This window comes from Elgaria multicarinata, chromosome 21, assembly GCF_023053635.1.
Source record: "Elgaria multicarinata webbii isolate HBS135686 ecotype San Diego chromosome 21, rElgMul1.1.pri, whole genome shotgun sequence".
Lineage (NCBI taxonomy): Eukaryota > Metazoa > Chordata > Lepidosauria > Squamata > Anguidae > Elgaria > Elgaria multicarinata.
The window spans coordinates 5,935,439-5,949,151 of NC_086191.1; the positions used below are offsets into that span (position 1 = coordinate 5,935,439).

The 13,713-nt window shown below is 47.9% G+C and overlaps 2 protein-coding genes across 3 annotated transcripts in view; both read left to right on the forward strand.

Moving 5' to 3' along the window:
- The window catches only part of TUFT1 (tuftelin 1), a 44,229-nt gene extending 42,493 nt beyond the window's left edge, over window positions 1-1,736 (forward strand). For both annotated transcript variants that reach the window (XM_063145802.1, XM_063145803.1), the window contains exon 12: window positions 930-1,736. In XM_063145802.1, the coding sequence (XP_063001872.1) occupies window positions 930-993 (64 nt within the window). In that variant the 3' untranslated portion in view covers window positions 994-1,736. The remainder of the gene's footprint in view (window positions 1-929) is intronic.
- A 4,092-nt stretch (window positions 1,737-5,828) lies between these two features.
- Window positions 5,829-13,713, forward strand: part of SNX27 (sorting nexin 27) — a 42,944-nt gene continuing 35,059 nt past the window's right edge. Inside the window, exon 1 of the mRNA XM_063145838.1 lies at window positions 5,829-6,236. Within this exon, the coding sequence (XP_063001908.1) occupies window positions 5,848-6,236 (389 nt within the window). The 5' untranslated portion in view covers window positions 5,829-5,847. The remainder of the gene's footprint in view (window positions 6,237-13,713) is intronic.

Below are 13,713 nucleotides of genomic sequence, written 5' to 3' on the forward strand. Positions count from 1 at the left end.
TAAATGGAAGAAGAAATAACAATAACAATAACAATAATAATAATAATAATAATAATAATAATAATAATAATAATAATTGATGGAAGTCAAAGAACTCTGGCAACAGGAAAAGGTCACAATGATTCCGTTAGTCCCATCAGTCACCAGGGTCACATTAAAAAACTTTTACAGAAAACCTTCAGGAACTGGGTCTACCAAAATACATCCGCACCAACATCCAGAAAGCAGGCATACTTAAAACGTGTTCAGTGGTCAGGAAAAGGCAGCATGACCTGGCAAAGCCCGTCATGTCCGTCTAGAAAAAGTACCCCAAACAAGAAAAGAGAGATGATGATGATGATGAGTTAGGGTGACCCTATGAAAAGGAGGACCGGGCTCCTGTATCTTTAACAGTTGCATAGAAAAGGGAATTTCAGCAGGTGTCGTTTGTATATATGGGGAACCTGTTAAAGCTGCAGGTGCCCTGCCTTCTTTTAAACCTGGTCACTCTAGTATAGCTCCTGCAGCTTTAACTGCTGTGATGAAGAGGGAATTTCACCAGGTTCTCCATATATACAAAGGACACCTGCTGAAATTCCCTTTTCTATGCAACTGTTAAAGATACCTTTTCATAGATAAGCCCTACTTAAAACACTCCCAATAGTCAGGAAATTCCTGAATCTGTATAACATAGCATGACTTGGCAAAGCCTGTCAGGTCGGTCTAGACCAGCCTTCCTCAACCTGGGGTGCTCCAGATGTGTTGGACTACAACTCCCAGAATGCCCCAGCCAGCTGGGGCATTCTGGGAGATGCAGTCCAACACATCTGGAGCGCCCCAGGTTGAGGAAGGCTAGTCTAGAAAAACTGCCCCGAGTGAGAAAAGGGAGGAGGAGGAGGGGGTGGTGATAATAATGATGATGATAATAATAATGCTTCTCTCTACTGTAGCAAAAGGATCACCAAGTCTCCAGGCCCCAAACCTTGGCCTCTCATCAGAGTAGTGGAAACATGAATTCGAACTCGGCTTCACCCCACCGCCCCACCCTGAGAAGAAACCTGTTGCAAATTCGCTGGATTGCAGGCTGTCCCGGGCCACTTAGCTCTTCCGCTCTTTGATCTCCTCGCTCCCCGAAGGAAACCAACTCCCCGTAGTGCGTGATGGGCGCTGGGGTCGTGCCAGCGGCGAAGATTGCTCAGACCTGGAAAAAGCGGATTTTTTTTTCTGAACCGTGTGGGAATTTACAAAAGACAGTGACACTTTCCACCCCCACCCCTGCAAAAGGCCGGAAGAATGAACGTGGCTCTTCGTCTCCCTCGCATGAGTTCTGTATGGCTGGTGACTTTGGGGAGGGGCGTGCCTTTTACATGCCCCCTGACCCCCCAAATATATGTGTCTACTTGCTGTGTACAGCGCTAGAAAACGGTTTCCCCTCAGCCATTTTCGTAGCTGGGCTTATATGCAAGCCAGAACTCCTGTTGGGCTGCTTTTCAGATTATTAATACTAGCTTAAAGACCCATCAGGTTTGACAAAGTGGGGAGGGTCCCTGACTTCTCACCACATGCCACTTCGCCCCCTCCATCACACAGGCAGAGAAATCGTTTCTCCCATCGAAGCCAGCGTTGACTCCGTGTTGCGCTTCGTCTGTCGGTCACATCACACCGTGACGGAAAATAGGGAATTGGTGGATATAGTGTAATTTAGCCTAGTGTGTGCGTGTGTACATATATGAATAAATGCTAAGTTGTGTTTAAAAGTGCTTCGCCTCCGTTAAGAGCGGGACTGGAGTCTTCACAAAACGTTTATTGCTCAATCCACAGATCATTGCAACACAAACTTGAGATTTTACGATCCTATTATACAATACTACATATGGTTAAAACAACAGACTTGAGTCTCGCTCTTGCATGGACTGTTTTTGATTTAAACCCAGAATCCTCATGTATTGGTAGTGATAGCTGTTCTCTTAACGAATCAAGGCTGGTTGCTCCATCCGTCGGCGACCCATGAGTGTGCTTTCAAGGATTTTAAGAAGTGGATTTGAGTAGATCAGAAGAAAGTCCATCTATTGCGGCATTTTTTTCAACTATCGCTTCACCTTTTATTCTGCCTGTGTGGTTTCCTTGTTTTGCTATGACTCTAAGGCCTCATCTTGAGTATTGCGTCCAGTTCTGGGCTCATCACTTCAAGAAGGACGCAGACAAGCTGGAAGGGGGTTCAGAGGAGGGCACCGAGGATGATCAGGGGTCTGGAAACAAAGCCGTATGAGGAGAGACGGAAAGAACTGGGCATGTTTAGCTTGGAGAAGAGAAGATTGAGGGGAGACGTGAGAGCACTCTTCAAATCCTTGCAAGGTTGTCACACAGAGGAGGGCCAGGATCTCTCCTCGATCCTCCCAGAGGGCAGGACACGGAATAATGGTCTCAAGTTATAGGAAGCCAGATTCCGGCTGGACATCAGGAAAACCTTCCCGAATATTAGAGCAGTACGACAATGGAACCAGTGACCCAGGGAAGTGGTGGGCTCTCCCACACTAGAGGTCTTCAAGAGGCAGCTGGACAACCATCTGTCAGGGATGCTTTAAGGTGGATTCCTGCATTGAGCAGGGGGTTGGGCTTGATGGCCTTAGAGGCCCCCTCCAACTCTACGATTCTATGAAGAGCTGTGCAGAATAAGATGAAAGGACCGGAAAATCCAGCACTCTGTTCACACAGCGGCCACCTTGGGGCATTGCTTTTCTCTCCATGATCCAACGCTCCCGTTTAACTTTCCTTTAACCAGTCCTCTCCAGGAGAGGTGACTTCCCAACCAGATATGGGCGAACTGACCTACTAGCAAAATGAATACGTCTACCTATTTCCCTCCCCCCCCCCCCCCATTCCCCGGATAAAAGGGTTTACGGCGTAATCTCTGCCCAGGGCACACTGACAAGGAAAAGATGTGTACAACAGGTTCTGAGCCAGCAATACAATTCAGGCATCATAATGAACAATAATAAATGGAGGAACAGATGTAGATTGCACAGTCAGGCGTAATAGACATCTTCCTGGTAAGAGAAGATGAAATAAAGTGAACAGGTTTTTCCTGCAAGGTTTTGTTTTAAATTTACATCTGTCACTTCACCGGACTACAGAGGTATCAGTCGATCAATCGTAAGCTGTTTTGGTCAATTAAGGCTGTACATTCAAAGCTTTCCCAAACTTGGGGTCCTGGATGTTGGAACTACAGTTCCCACCATCCTGATAATTGGGGGCGTTGGCTGAGGATGGAGTCGAACAACATTTAGGTGTGGGGTGAGGCTGGGTAATGTTGCTGTCCTCCTATGCATGATTGATTGGGCGTACGTCCTTGCTTCTGTGTAAAAGGGATCACTCTGACGAGAGAAGCGTTTTTGTGTTTTAGATGGAGCTGTTTCCATTTTAAGACTTATTCCCTTCTGTGCTTGAGAAGGATGCCTTTCCTCTTCCCAGTTGGGGCCTCCGACCACATGCGTCAGTTTAATCTTGTACGAAAAATCATTAAACACGATCTCAAAAAATAATAATCTATTGCCCGGTTGACCAGGGGTGCATTTTTACTCGGTGAGAAGGTTTCTAATTGATCGGATTAGCAACTCACGCAGCTGTCAACATTTGCAAACGTTGGCTAAATTGCTTCACATTTAGCCCATATGTGTTGACAATAAAACAAGCTGCTACTTTTCCGCTCTGTGCGTGCCTCCGTGATGCCTTCTGGAATAGGGTGTGTTTTTTTGGGAGGGCGGAAGGACAAGTGTACGTTAAGAGGATCTCCCTCCAGCATCTGGAGAGCAAGAGGTCCTCCCAAAAATGGTAGGCTGCAACCCCGTGCAAAGTTACACATGGTTCTGTTCTGTTTGGACGCTGGATAACTTTGCATTTTGGTCCCATGCCAGGGCATGAACGCCGTTAAACTGTGTGACTTGCTTTTGAGTAAACCCTTGCTTTTGAGATTGCTGCTTGTTTACTTATTTCATTTCTATATCACCCGATACTCAAAGCGCCCTGGATGGCTCACAATCATTAAAACCATAAAATACAACGTGATAGAAACATAATATATGCTGTCAAATACCAGGGAGTAGAGGAAAGTTTTAATAGGACGCTGAAAAGATTATGATGTTGGTGCTAGGTAGACTTCACGGGGGAGTGTGTTCCGTAATTGAGGCCACCACCGAAAAGGTCCTCTTCCTTGTTGCTGAACTCTAAACCTCAGATATTGATCCTAATGTATGGTATGTTCATACTCCTGCTACACTTCAATTTGTATTTAGCTTGTGGTTAGCTTGCAACTGGAGAAAAAAGATTACTGCATGGTTTTGTCTTCTTGGATTTGGTGTGAGGTGGACTTCTGAAAACAAATGTAAAGGGCTTGGGGTCCAATCCTGTACAGGCTTACTTAGGAGTAAACCACATTGAATTCAGGCCAGCCACTTTGGGGCAGTCCAGATAGATTTTGGACTACAACTCCCACCATAGAAGGGAGAGAAAGTGACCGTAGGAACAACCACACGGAAAGACTGGTGCTGTTAAAAAGAAAAAGGATTTTTCTGTTTCTACACTCGTACCCCTGTTTTTTTTACACCACCTAGGCCTGTTGTGAAATTCTGGAGAACTTGAAAGCTTGCAATTTTGTGTGGAATTTCGGTGGGTTCTAATAAAGTAACAGCTTGGGTGGCTTGAATTTTTTTTCTTTCTCACGAACAGACTTTTATTTTTGGTTACATTTGTTCTCCGCTCCCCTTTCCTCGAAGTAGCCCAAGGTGGCATACATGATCCTCCTCCTCCTCCTCTGCTTTATCTTGGAAAAGGAAGGACTTCTTCACACACACAGCACATAGTTTAATTATGGAATTTCACTACCACAAGACGTGGTGATGGCCAGCAATTTGGATGGCTTCAAAAGGGGGTTGGACAAATTCTTGGAGTGTTATTATTATTTATTTATATAGGGAGGCGATCCATGGCTACCAGCCCTGATGGTTATGTGCTACCTCCGGTGTCCGAGGCAGGAAGCCTGTGTGCCCCAGTTGCTGGGGAACATGGGTGGGAGGGTGCTGTTGCACCATGTCCGGCTTGCTACCTCCGGTATCCGAGGCAGGAAGCCTGTGTGCCCCAGTAGCTGGGGAACATGGGTGGGAGGGTGCTGTTGCACCATGTCCTGCTTGCTACCTCCGGTGTCCGAGGCAGGAAGCCTGTGTGCCCCAGTTGCTGGGGAACATGGGTGGGAGGGTGCTGTTGCACCATGTCCTGCTTGCTACCTCCGGTATCCGAGGCAGGAAGCCTGTGTGCCCCAGTTGCTGGGGAACATGGGTGGGAGGGTGCTGTTGCACCATGTCCTGCTTTGTTGGTCCCTGGTCGTCCACTGTGTGAACAGAGTGCTGGAGTAGATGGACCTTTGGTCTGAGCCAACATGGCTGCTCTTATGTTTTTATCCTCACAACAACCCTGCGAGGTAGGCTAGTCCACGACCCTTGCCGTCCCACGCATGCGTACTGCCCCTCCCACTCAAGCACTTTAGCGCGCCTTTAGGGCAACGGAGCAAAAACAGGCAGGGGAGGCTGTATGTGAATGCGCATGCGCGCTTGTTCAGAGGCGACGTATTCTCCCCCTTCCCGAACTACGTCTCCCACAACCCCCTTGGGCTGCGAGGCGGAGAAGAGGACGGCTGTGTGTACGCCGAGGGAGAGCTAGGCGGTGCCGGCGCATGCGCTTCAGCGCGCCAGCGGTGAGCGGTTTCTACGGAAGCCGGCCCGGGGGCGGGTGAGAAGGGGGCGTGGCCGGTCGCGTGACAGGGAGGGAGGGGGCGCGGAGGGAAAAGAGCCGCGGCGGCGTCTTGCTCGCGCCAAGATGGCGGACGAGGCGAGCGAGGGGCTGCCGCGCTCCGTCCTGCCGGGCCCGCTGAGGGGCGGCAGCGCCGGCGGAGGCGGCTCGGGCTCGGGCTCCTCGTCGTCGTCGTCGGCGCCCTTCCCTGCTGCCGCCCCCGCGGGGCCCTGCGCCGCCGCCTCCACCGCCGCCGCCCCCGCCTGCTCGCCGCCCCCGCCGGGCCCGCGCGTGGTGCGCATCGTCAAGTCGGAGTCCGGCTACGGGTTCAACGTGCGCGGGCAAGTGAGCGAGGGCGGGCAGCTGCGCAGCATCAACGGGGAGCTCTACGCGCCGCTGCAGCACGTCAGCGCCGTCCTGGGCGGGGGGGCGGCCGAGCGCGCCGGGGTGCGCAAAGGGGACCGCATCCTCGAGGTGTGAGTACGGGGGGGCGAGAGGGAGGGGGGGCTGGAGGGAGGGGGGGGATGGAGGGAGGGGGGGAGGGGGGGCGCCTCTCACCCCACGGGAGGGGGGGTCCTCTCACCCCACGGCCATGGAGCGACACGCTCTCGCTCTCTCCCCCCCCCCGTCCCAAATGCCTCCTTTTAAAAGGGGGGCAGGGCGGAGGGGCTGCGCGTGCACCCCGCAATCATATAGGGATGTTCTCTCTTCCCCCAAATGCCTCCTTTTAAAGGGTAGGGGGGGGAGGGGCTGCGCGTGTTTTCCACCCCACAGTCATATAGGGATGTTCTCTCTCCGCCCCCCCCCCCATGCCTCATTTTAAAGGGAAACAGCTATGGAAGGGGGGAGTATGGGGTACGTGGGGGAGGGGCTGCGCGTGTTTTCCACCCCACAGTCATATAGGGATGTTCTCTCTTCCCCCCCTCCCAAATGCCTCATTTTAAAGGGAAACAGCTATGGAAGGGGGGAGTATGGGGGTATGTGGGGAGGGGCTGCATGTGTTTTCACCCCACAAGCATATAGGGATGTTCTCTCTTTCCCCCCTCCCAAATGCCTCATTTTAAAGGGAAACAGCTATGGAAGGGGGGGGGTATGGGGGTATGTGGGGAGGGGCTGCATGTGTTTTCACCCCGCAAGCATATAGGGATGTTCTCTCTCCGCCCCCCCATGCCTCATTTTAAAGGGAAACAGCTATGGAAGGGGGTATGGGGGGAGGGGCAGCGCATGTACCCCACAATCATATAGGGATGTTCTCTCTCTCCCTCCCCTCCCAAATGCCTCATTTTATCCCTCTCTCCCCCTCCCTCCCCTCCTCTAAAATGAAACAGGAACAAATCAGCTGATGGCAGCCTTTCCTCAGTATGGTATCCTCCAGATGTTTTGGCCCACAACTCCCAGCGCGTGCACACACACACTCGCGCTTGGTTTGATGAGACACCTGCTTGGGGAAGGCTGAGCTATGGCGACATTGGGGGTGGGATGGGACGCCGCCAGGTGTAGCTCATCCCACAATTATATAGCAATGTTCTTCTCCCTTTGAAACAAAACAGCAATTCAACATGGGGAGGGGGGGATTTGTTGGCCCTCTAGATATTCTGGACTGCAATTCCCATCAGCCCTAGCCAATGATGAGAGTTATAGGCTGAAACATCCAGAGGGGGACAAGTTTGCCACCCTTGAGCTATAAATGAGAAGGGGTGGTGGGGATATTGAGGGAGGGGCTCCGTGAATGCCACACCCACAATTAATTATACAGTAGTATTCTTCCTCCTTTAAAGCAAATTAACATGGAAAAGACCAAATCAGTGATGCTTACACCGGGGGTGGGGGATATGTGCCTTTTCCAGATGTGGTTGGACTGCAGCTCCCACCAGCCCTAGCCAGCGGTGAGGAATGATGGGAGTTGGAGTCTCAACCACATCTGGAGGGACACAAGCTGACCACCCCTGTATGACATAGATCACGCTACTGAACGTGACGGTCTATTCAAGGCTTTCAGTAGAAGTGAGAGGATGGAGATAATGATGAAGGGAGGTTGTAGAACCTCCCTACATGTAGAAGAACAGCGATGTTCTTCTACATGTATATAGAGCCATAATACACCATAGGCCACACTGCTTCTGAACATCATGCCTCATTCAGGGTTTGCAGGTCAGGTGAGGGAATACAGGGAGCCCCGCCCACCTTTGCTACAAATCACTCACGATAATAATAATTTATTTCTTACCCACCTCTCCGATTGGATCGAGGTGAAGAACAACAACAAGCATAAAATACAGATTAAAATAGTATACACTGTTAAAAACATCCTAAAAGCATACAAAAAGTATATCGGATTGTTAGATATATATTTTCTTAAGCTACAATACAGGTCATACTACTTCCTAATATTATGGTGAATTCATGCTTTTCGCTAGAGGTGCAGCTGTATGTCGGCGGGCGGTGGACCTCCGCTGTTTTCGTAACCACTCACAGCTATATGGCAGTATTCTCTTCTCCACTATTCCCTCTATAGCGTACTCTGTTTTCCAAGACTATACTATAGGTCCTGCGAAATGTCATGGTCCATTCAAGGTTTTCAACTATAGGTGGGTGAATGTACATTGATGGTGCTATATAAATAAATAATAATAAAAAATAATAATAATGTAGGTAGCTGTCGTCCTAGTAGAACCCAACCCCAATTTATATTTTCCTCTCCCCTCCCCACCAGACATATTAACAAAGTACATCATAGATCATAAACATCACATAACCATAGAATCATAGAATAGTAGAGTTGGAAGGGGCCTATAAGGCCATCAACTCAGCTCAGTGCAGGAATCCACCCTAAAGCATACTTGACAGATGGTTGTCCAGCTGCCTCTTGAAGGCCTTTAGTGTGGGAGAGCCCACAACCTCCCTAGGTCACTGGTTCTATTGTTGTACTACTCTAACAGCCAGGAAGTTTTTCCTGATGTCCAGCTGGACTCTGGCTTCCTGTAACTTGAGCCCATTATTCCATGTCCTGCACTCTGGGAGGATCGAGAAGAGATCCTGGCCCTCCTCTGTGTGACAACCTTTCAAGTGTTTGAAGAGTGCTCTCATGTCTCCCCTCAATCTTCTCTTCTCCAGGCTAAACATGCCCAGTTCTTTCAGTCTCTCTTCACAAGGCTTTGTTTCTAGACCCCTGATCATGGTTCAAAACTTTCTCTACCAGCGGCTTGAGATGTAGAGAGATCTTGCCATGCAACCCACCAATATTAGTACAGCAATATTCTACTTCTCTTTTATATCCCCCTAAATTTAAATGCATTTTCTCAGTGAACAATGCAGTTCACTTTATAATGCTCTCTATTCAAGCCGTTATTGATGGAGAATATGGAGAGTTCTCCCTTTGGTGCATCCCACCCAGAATCATGTAACACTACTTCTTACATTGTTTTCCTTCTTAGAGTATAGGATAGATATAACACTTAATGATCGTTCTTTCAATTTTTTCACTACAGCCATTCTATATATATATATTTTTAAAAAACACGTTTATGCCCCGCCTCTCTCCACCAGTTTGAGGCGGCTTATGTAAGAATGTATTAAAACATATGCATGAATCAAGGTCATCCTAATCCCCCCAAGCCCCCAGAAGCAGGTGTGTGTTTTGTAGCCATTTCTTAGCTGTGTTTCTTAGCCATTTCTGTTCTCTGCATTCTACCTTGCCAGCTGTCCCTAACATATTCTTTTCATTTATTAGGTGCTTTGCCATGTTTTGTTGTTTTAAGCCTTTCCCCCTCCCATTTTAAAGAAAAAGAGACTAAAAGCAGGGATTAGGTGGGTGGGATTCTCTTCTTAGGGGGGTGGTCCCAGATGTGAAATTTAGAGGAGTCTAAACATATCAAAAACATGTACAGTGGAAGCTTTTGGAGGAAAAAGAAAGAATTGGAATTGCAGAGAGGTTTTCTTACTTGAACTGATGTGCAGAAGAATTGATAAAAGTTTTAACCTTTGATAGCTGAGGCTCACAATTTTGTTGAGTGTGCATTACAATTTGGAGGTAGACCCACACTTATGCTCAAACTGATCAATAGTTATTGTTGTTTTCTGGTTTCCTCACATACCCTATAGCTTGCTCACCTGCATATAATTCTTTGATGACTATGTTGACCAGGCAAGTAGCTTTATATAAGGCGGTTGTAGATTTCTGGTAGCAGATTGCTTTAACTGGCCCTGTTCCGACAACACGCTAAACCATGATGGTTAAGAGTTTTGAGCTAAACATTGTGGCTTAGCGTGTCATGTGAACCATTCCTAACCATGGTGTGAATCATTCCTAACCATGGTGGCTACATAACCACGGTTTAAACACGCTCACTAACCACTTGCTGCAAAAAGGTTATCGGGCTAACCATGGCTTAGCATGTTGTCTGAACAGGCCCACTGTGAGATTCAGGGAGTGCTGAGAGTTTTGTGATTCTGGGTTTCCCGTTATTTTTTTATTAAACATACCAATAAAAAAGACCCATCAGTGGTTTGGAATTTGAACAGACATCTAGCTGTATCTCTAAGCCCAGTGCGTTCGTTAGAGCTCTAAACTTTCTGGGAAGGTTATCAATGGCAAACAGGTTTCCTTCAAAGATGATTCTGTATGAGTAGATTCAAAGTCTTGTACCTTGTATAGGTGTCTAGAAAGGGAAAGACCTGCAGTTCCCATCTGGTCATGCAAGGTGAGACCCGATGAGTGTCGAGTTGGGCATTTGATTTGGCTAGTTGACCAGTAAAATATTGGTCAAATAGTGATTGAATTTTTTTAAAGTATTAACTTCATTAGAACAACAACAGTAAGAGCCAGTGTGGTGTAGTGGTTAGAGTGTCGGACTGGGGTTCAGGAAATCCGGGTTCTTGAAATTCATTGGGTGACTTTGAGCCAGTCACTGACTCTCAGCCTAACCTACCTCACAGGGCTGTTGTGAGGATAGGACAGAGAAGAGGAGGAAGATCATGTATGCTGCGTTGGGTTCCTTGTTAAGAAATTAATCCACTTACGTGTTCTCATAAAACCTCTCTTTTTGTTGTCTGTTCATACCCCTTAGGATGATAAAGGGGTCTTGAATACAGAGGAGGGTAAAACTCCCTTTACTCACAGCCAGTTATTAAAATGGAATGGTATTTTTTTTTAAAAAAAAGAACGTCTCTGTTGCTGAATCTGGTTGCTGCTGAACTTATCAAATGTTGTTGCACTGTGGCGAATCTCCTTTTTCTCTTCAGAATGATTAATGGGACTGTTAGGTCTTTATGAAGTGAAGCTGCCTTGAGAATTTGAACATGTAGACATTAATAAAAACGAGAGTATAAAAGGAGGGGACGAGATCACAGGGCCTTATCTTCTCGTAGAGGTAATAAACCCTTACCTCATGTACAACCTGTGCTCTCTCCAATATATGGAGAGCTATCATCATTAAGATATAATGCCTTCCGTTTATCTCTTCTCCAACCCTCCACATGACACCTCAATAAAGATTAAAGGGGGGGGGTTATGTCTGGGAAGGGTGTTTCTGCCTCTTAGTGGTATATTCTTGGAGCTTGGCCTGAAATGGTTCTCCTCAATCAACCCTGACATCCCCTGAAGAAATGAGCAGGACACTTTTCTCAGCATCTTCTGGATTCTAGATGTTTCCCCCAAATCTGTTTTCAAGGGGGCAGAGTTACAGGGTTTGGGAATGATAGAAGCAGGTGACTGTTATGATTGGTGTACAAATTACTGAGTCTTTCTCCACTTCAGACTTCTGAGAGAAGTGGCTATCCAGAATGCACCTAATTTTGATCTTTTTCTGAGCGTGTATTGATAAGGGATGCCTCTTCATTTACTAGGAGACAAAACTTTGTAGTGGTTGGGTGTGCTTTCAGTTTGGAATGCCTTCCTTCTTTTGGCCCCTTGCTTTTGCTGTGCATCCTTAGATTCATTTCGATGTGCGGGATGTCTAAGGCCAGCTCTTCTGTGGGACCAGTTCTCTTCAGAACGAATGGGTGCTTTGCATTTTCGGTGCTGCCCTTGAATTTGGAGAACGTTAGCAGAAGGAAAAAATGTGTCTTCGTTTCTGTCGGGAAATGTTCCTGTTTGCTGCAGAAGAGAGTCACCGGCTTTTCCACTGCGTGATCTAAACTAAGCGTGGCCAACTTTTTTAGGGAGGCTGGGAGGGTCATTTTCTTGAGCATCCTTCTGCGTGGGGACTGATTCATTCCTACAACTCAACACTGGCAAACTGTTGCCTCTCGTTGCATTAGGAGGAATTGGGTTCTCTAATGTGGGATCACCACAGTGCAGGCTAGGACCGCCTCCACTCCCTGGAGTCGAACGAACCCATCTTGGAGACCCAGTGCTTCCCATGGGTCCACAGCTCCTCTTTCCATTCATGGTAAATGTAAAATATAGTCTCTCTTTTGGTTATACTAGTAATGGTTTTGGTTACGGACATTGAAGATTCAGCAAACATTTATTTTTAAACCTACCCTTGCTTTCTTTCACCAGGTGGAAGCTCACCACCCGCCCTGCCGCTTTTCAGATGTGCTGGATTGCAACAGCCATTGTTCCCATTGCCCACGCCAGCTGGGAATCATGGGAGTTGCAATCCGACGTCTCTGGAGGGCACCAGGCTGGGGGAAGTCTGCCCTACAGGGCGAGAGGCTTCAAATGGTAGCTGTATGCTGGCCCTATGGCGTTTTCTCTCCCCTACAATGAAGTGAGGCAGAGCAAGGCCTGCCACACTCCCCCTCTCATCGTAAGCCTTGCAGAATTTGGGTCTTAGCAATGCTCAGATGATTGGGCAGCAGGGAAAGAAGCCTGGGACCTTTGACTGAAATCCATAGGCTCCGTTCTCTGGTTCCTCTCAATTTTAGCAAAGCCACGCTCCACCATCTTGTATATCTCCAAACACCGTATGCAAGGGGGTTAGCACAAAAGGCAGGGGGGGTCCGATGGGGGGGGGTCGTCTGGCCTGCCTGTAATTTGATCAGTGGAAGCGTTTCCAGTGCAAAAATAGGCAAGCTTCCAAGTTAGAGAGACTGATCCTCCAGTGATTGTTTTCATTATCACAAACCAGTGCTAGATTTGCTCTACGGCGTTTCGAAATTTAACACAAGCACAAAGGAAGATGGTTGGGTGCTGATACTCCTCTGTTAGAACCAGAAAATGGGATTAGATTTCCCCCAGACATCTTATCTCAGTTTTCCTCATAGCAACCTGTAAGATAGGGAAGCATTGGTATAGCCACATCATTAGGGGCGGGAGTTGCAGTCTCACACAGAGACTCTCAGACATTTGATGCAAAGAAAAAAACGGATGGGTGGAGGCTTCCAGCCCAGTCACGCGCGCCGTGCCAATTCAGACCAACTTAAGAGATACGACCCAAAGTAGTGTCCTGCGGAAGACCGACTTCTTACGGTGGGAAATCACACAGCGAGCAAAAGGGAAGCGGGCCTTATTTTAATTTTTTTTTTTTCAAGCTACACATACTCAGTTGGCGTATGCAAATATTTTTAGTCGCTTCAGCTGGGCAGCAACAAAATACAAGCCGGGCAGGGTGAGGTGGTGAGTTTCCATCTGGTGAGCAAAAGCAAGCGTGCTTTTTTTTAAAAAAAAGTTGGAAGATTCAGCAATATCTATACAGTATAACACTTTGCACCAATGGAACGAGGAGGTTTAGCCCCATTCTGCATGGCCAGAAAAGTCAGAACATGAAGGTGTTTAGATTAAGGGAGTCAGCTGTGGACCCATTTTTGCCCCATAACCCCCCCCTTTGCCCACCCACCTTCTGTGGACTGCACTGTTCCTGCTACCGTCAGTGGCAAATCACCTATTTACTGCTCCACAGGGGTAAATGGGAGGGTTTGCCACTGTCAATTTGGGTGGTGGGAGGCATTGTGGGGCTCGCTGGATCCATGGGTCATGTGTTCTATAGGCACTGAGCTGGGAAGTTTTAT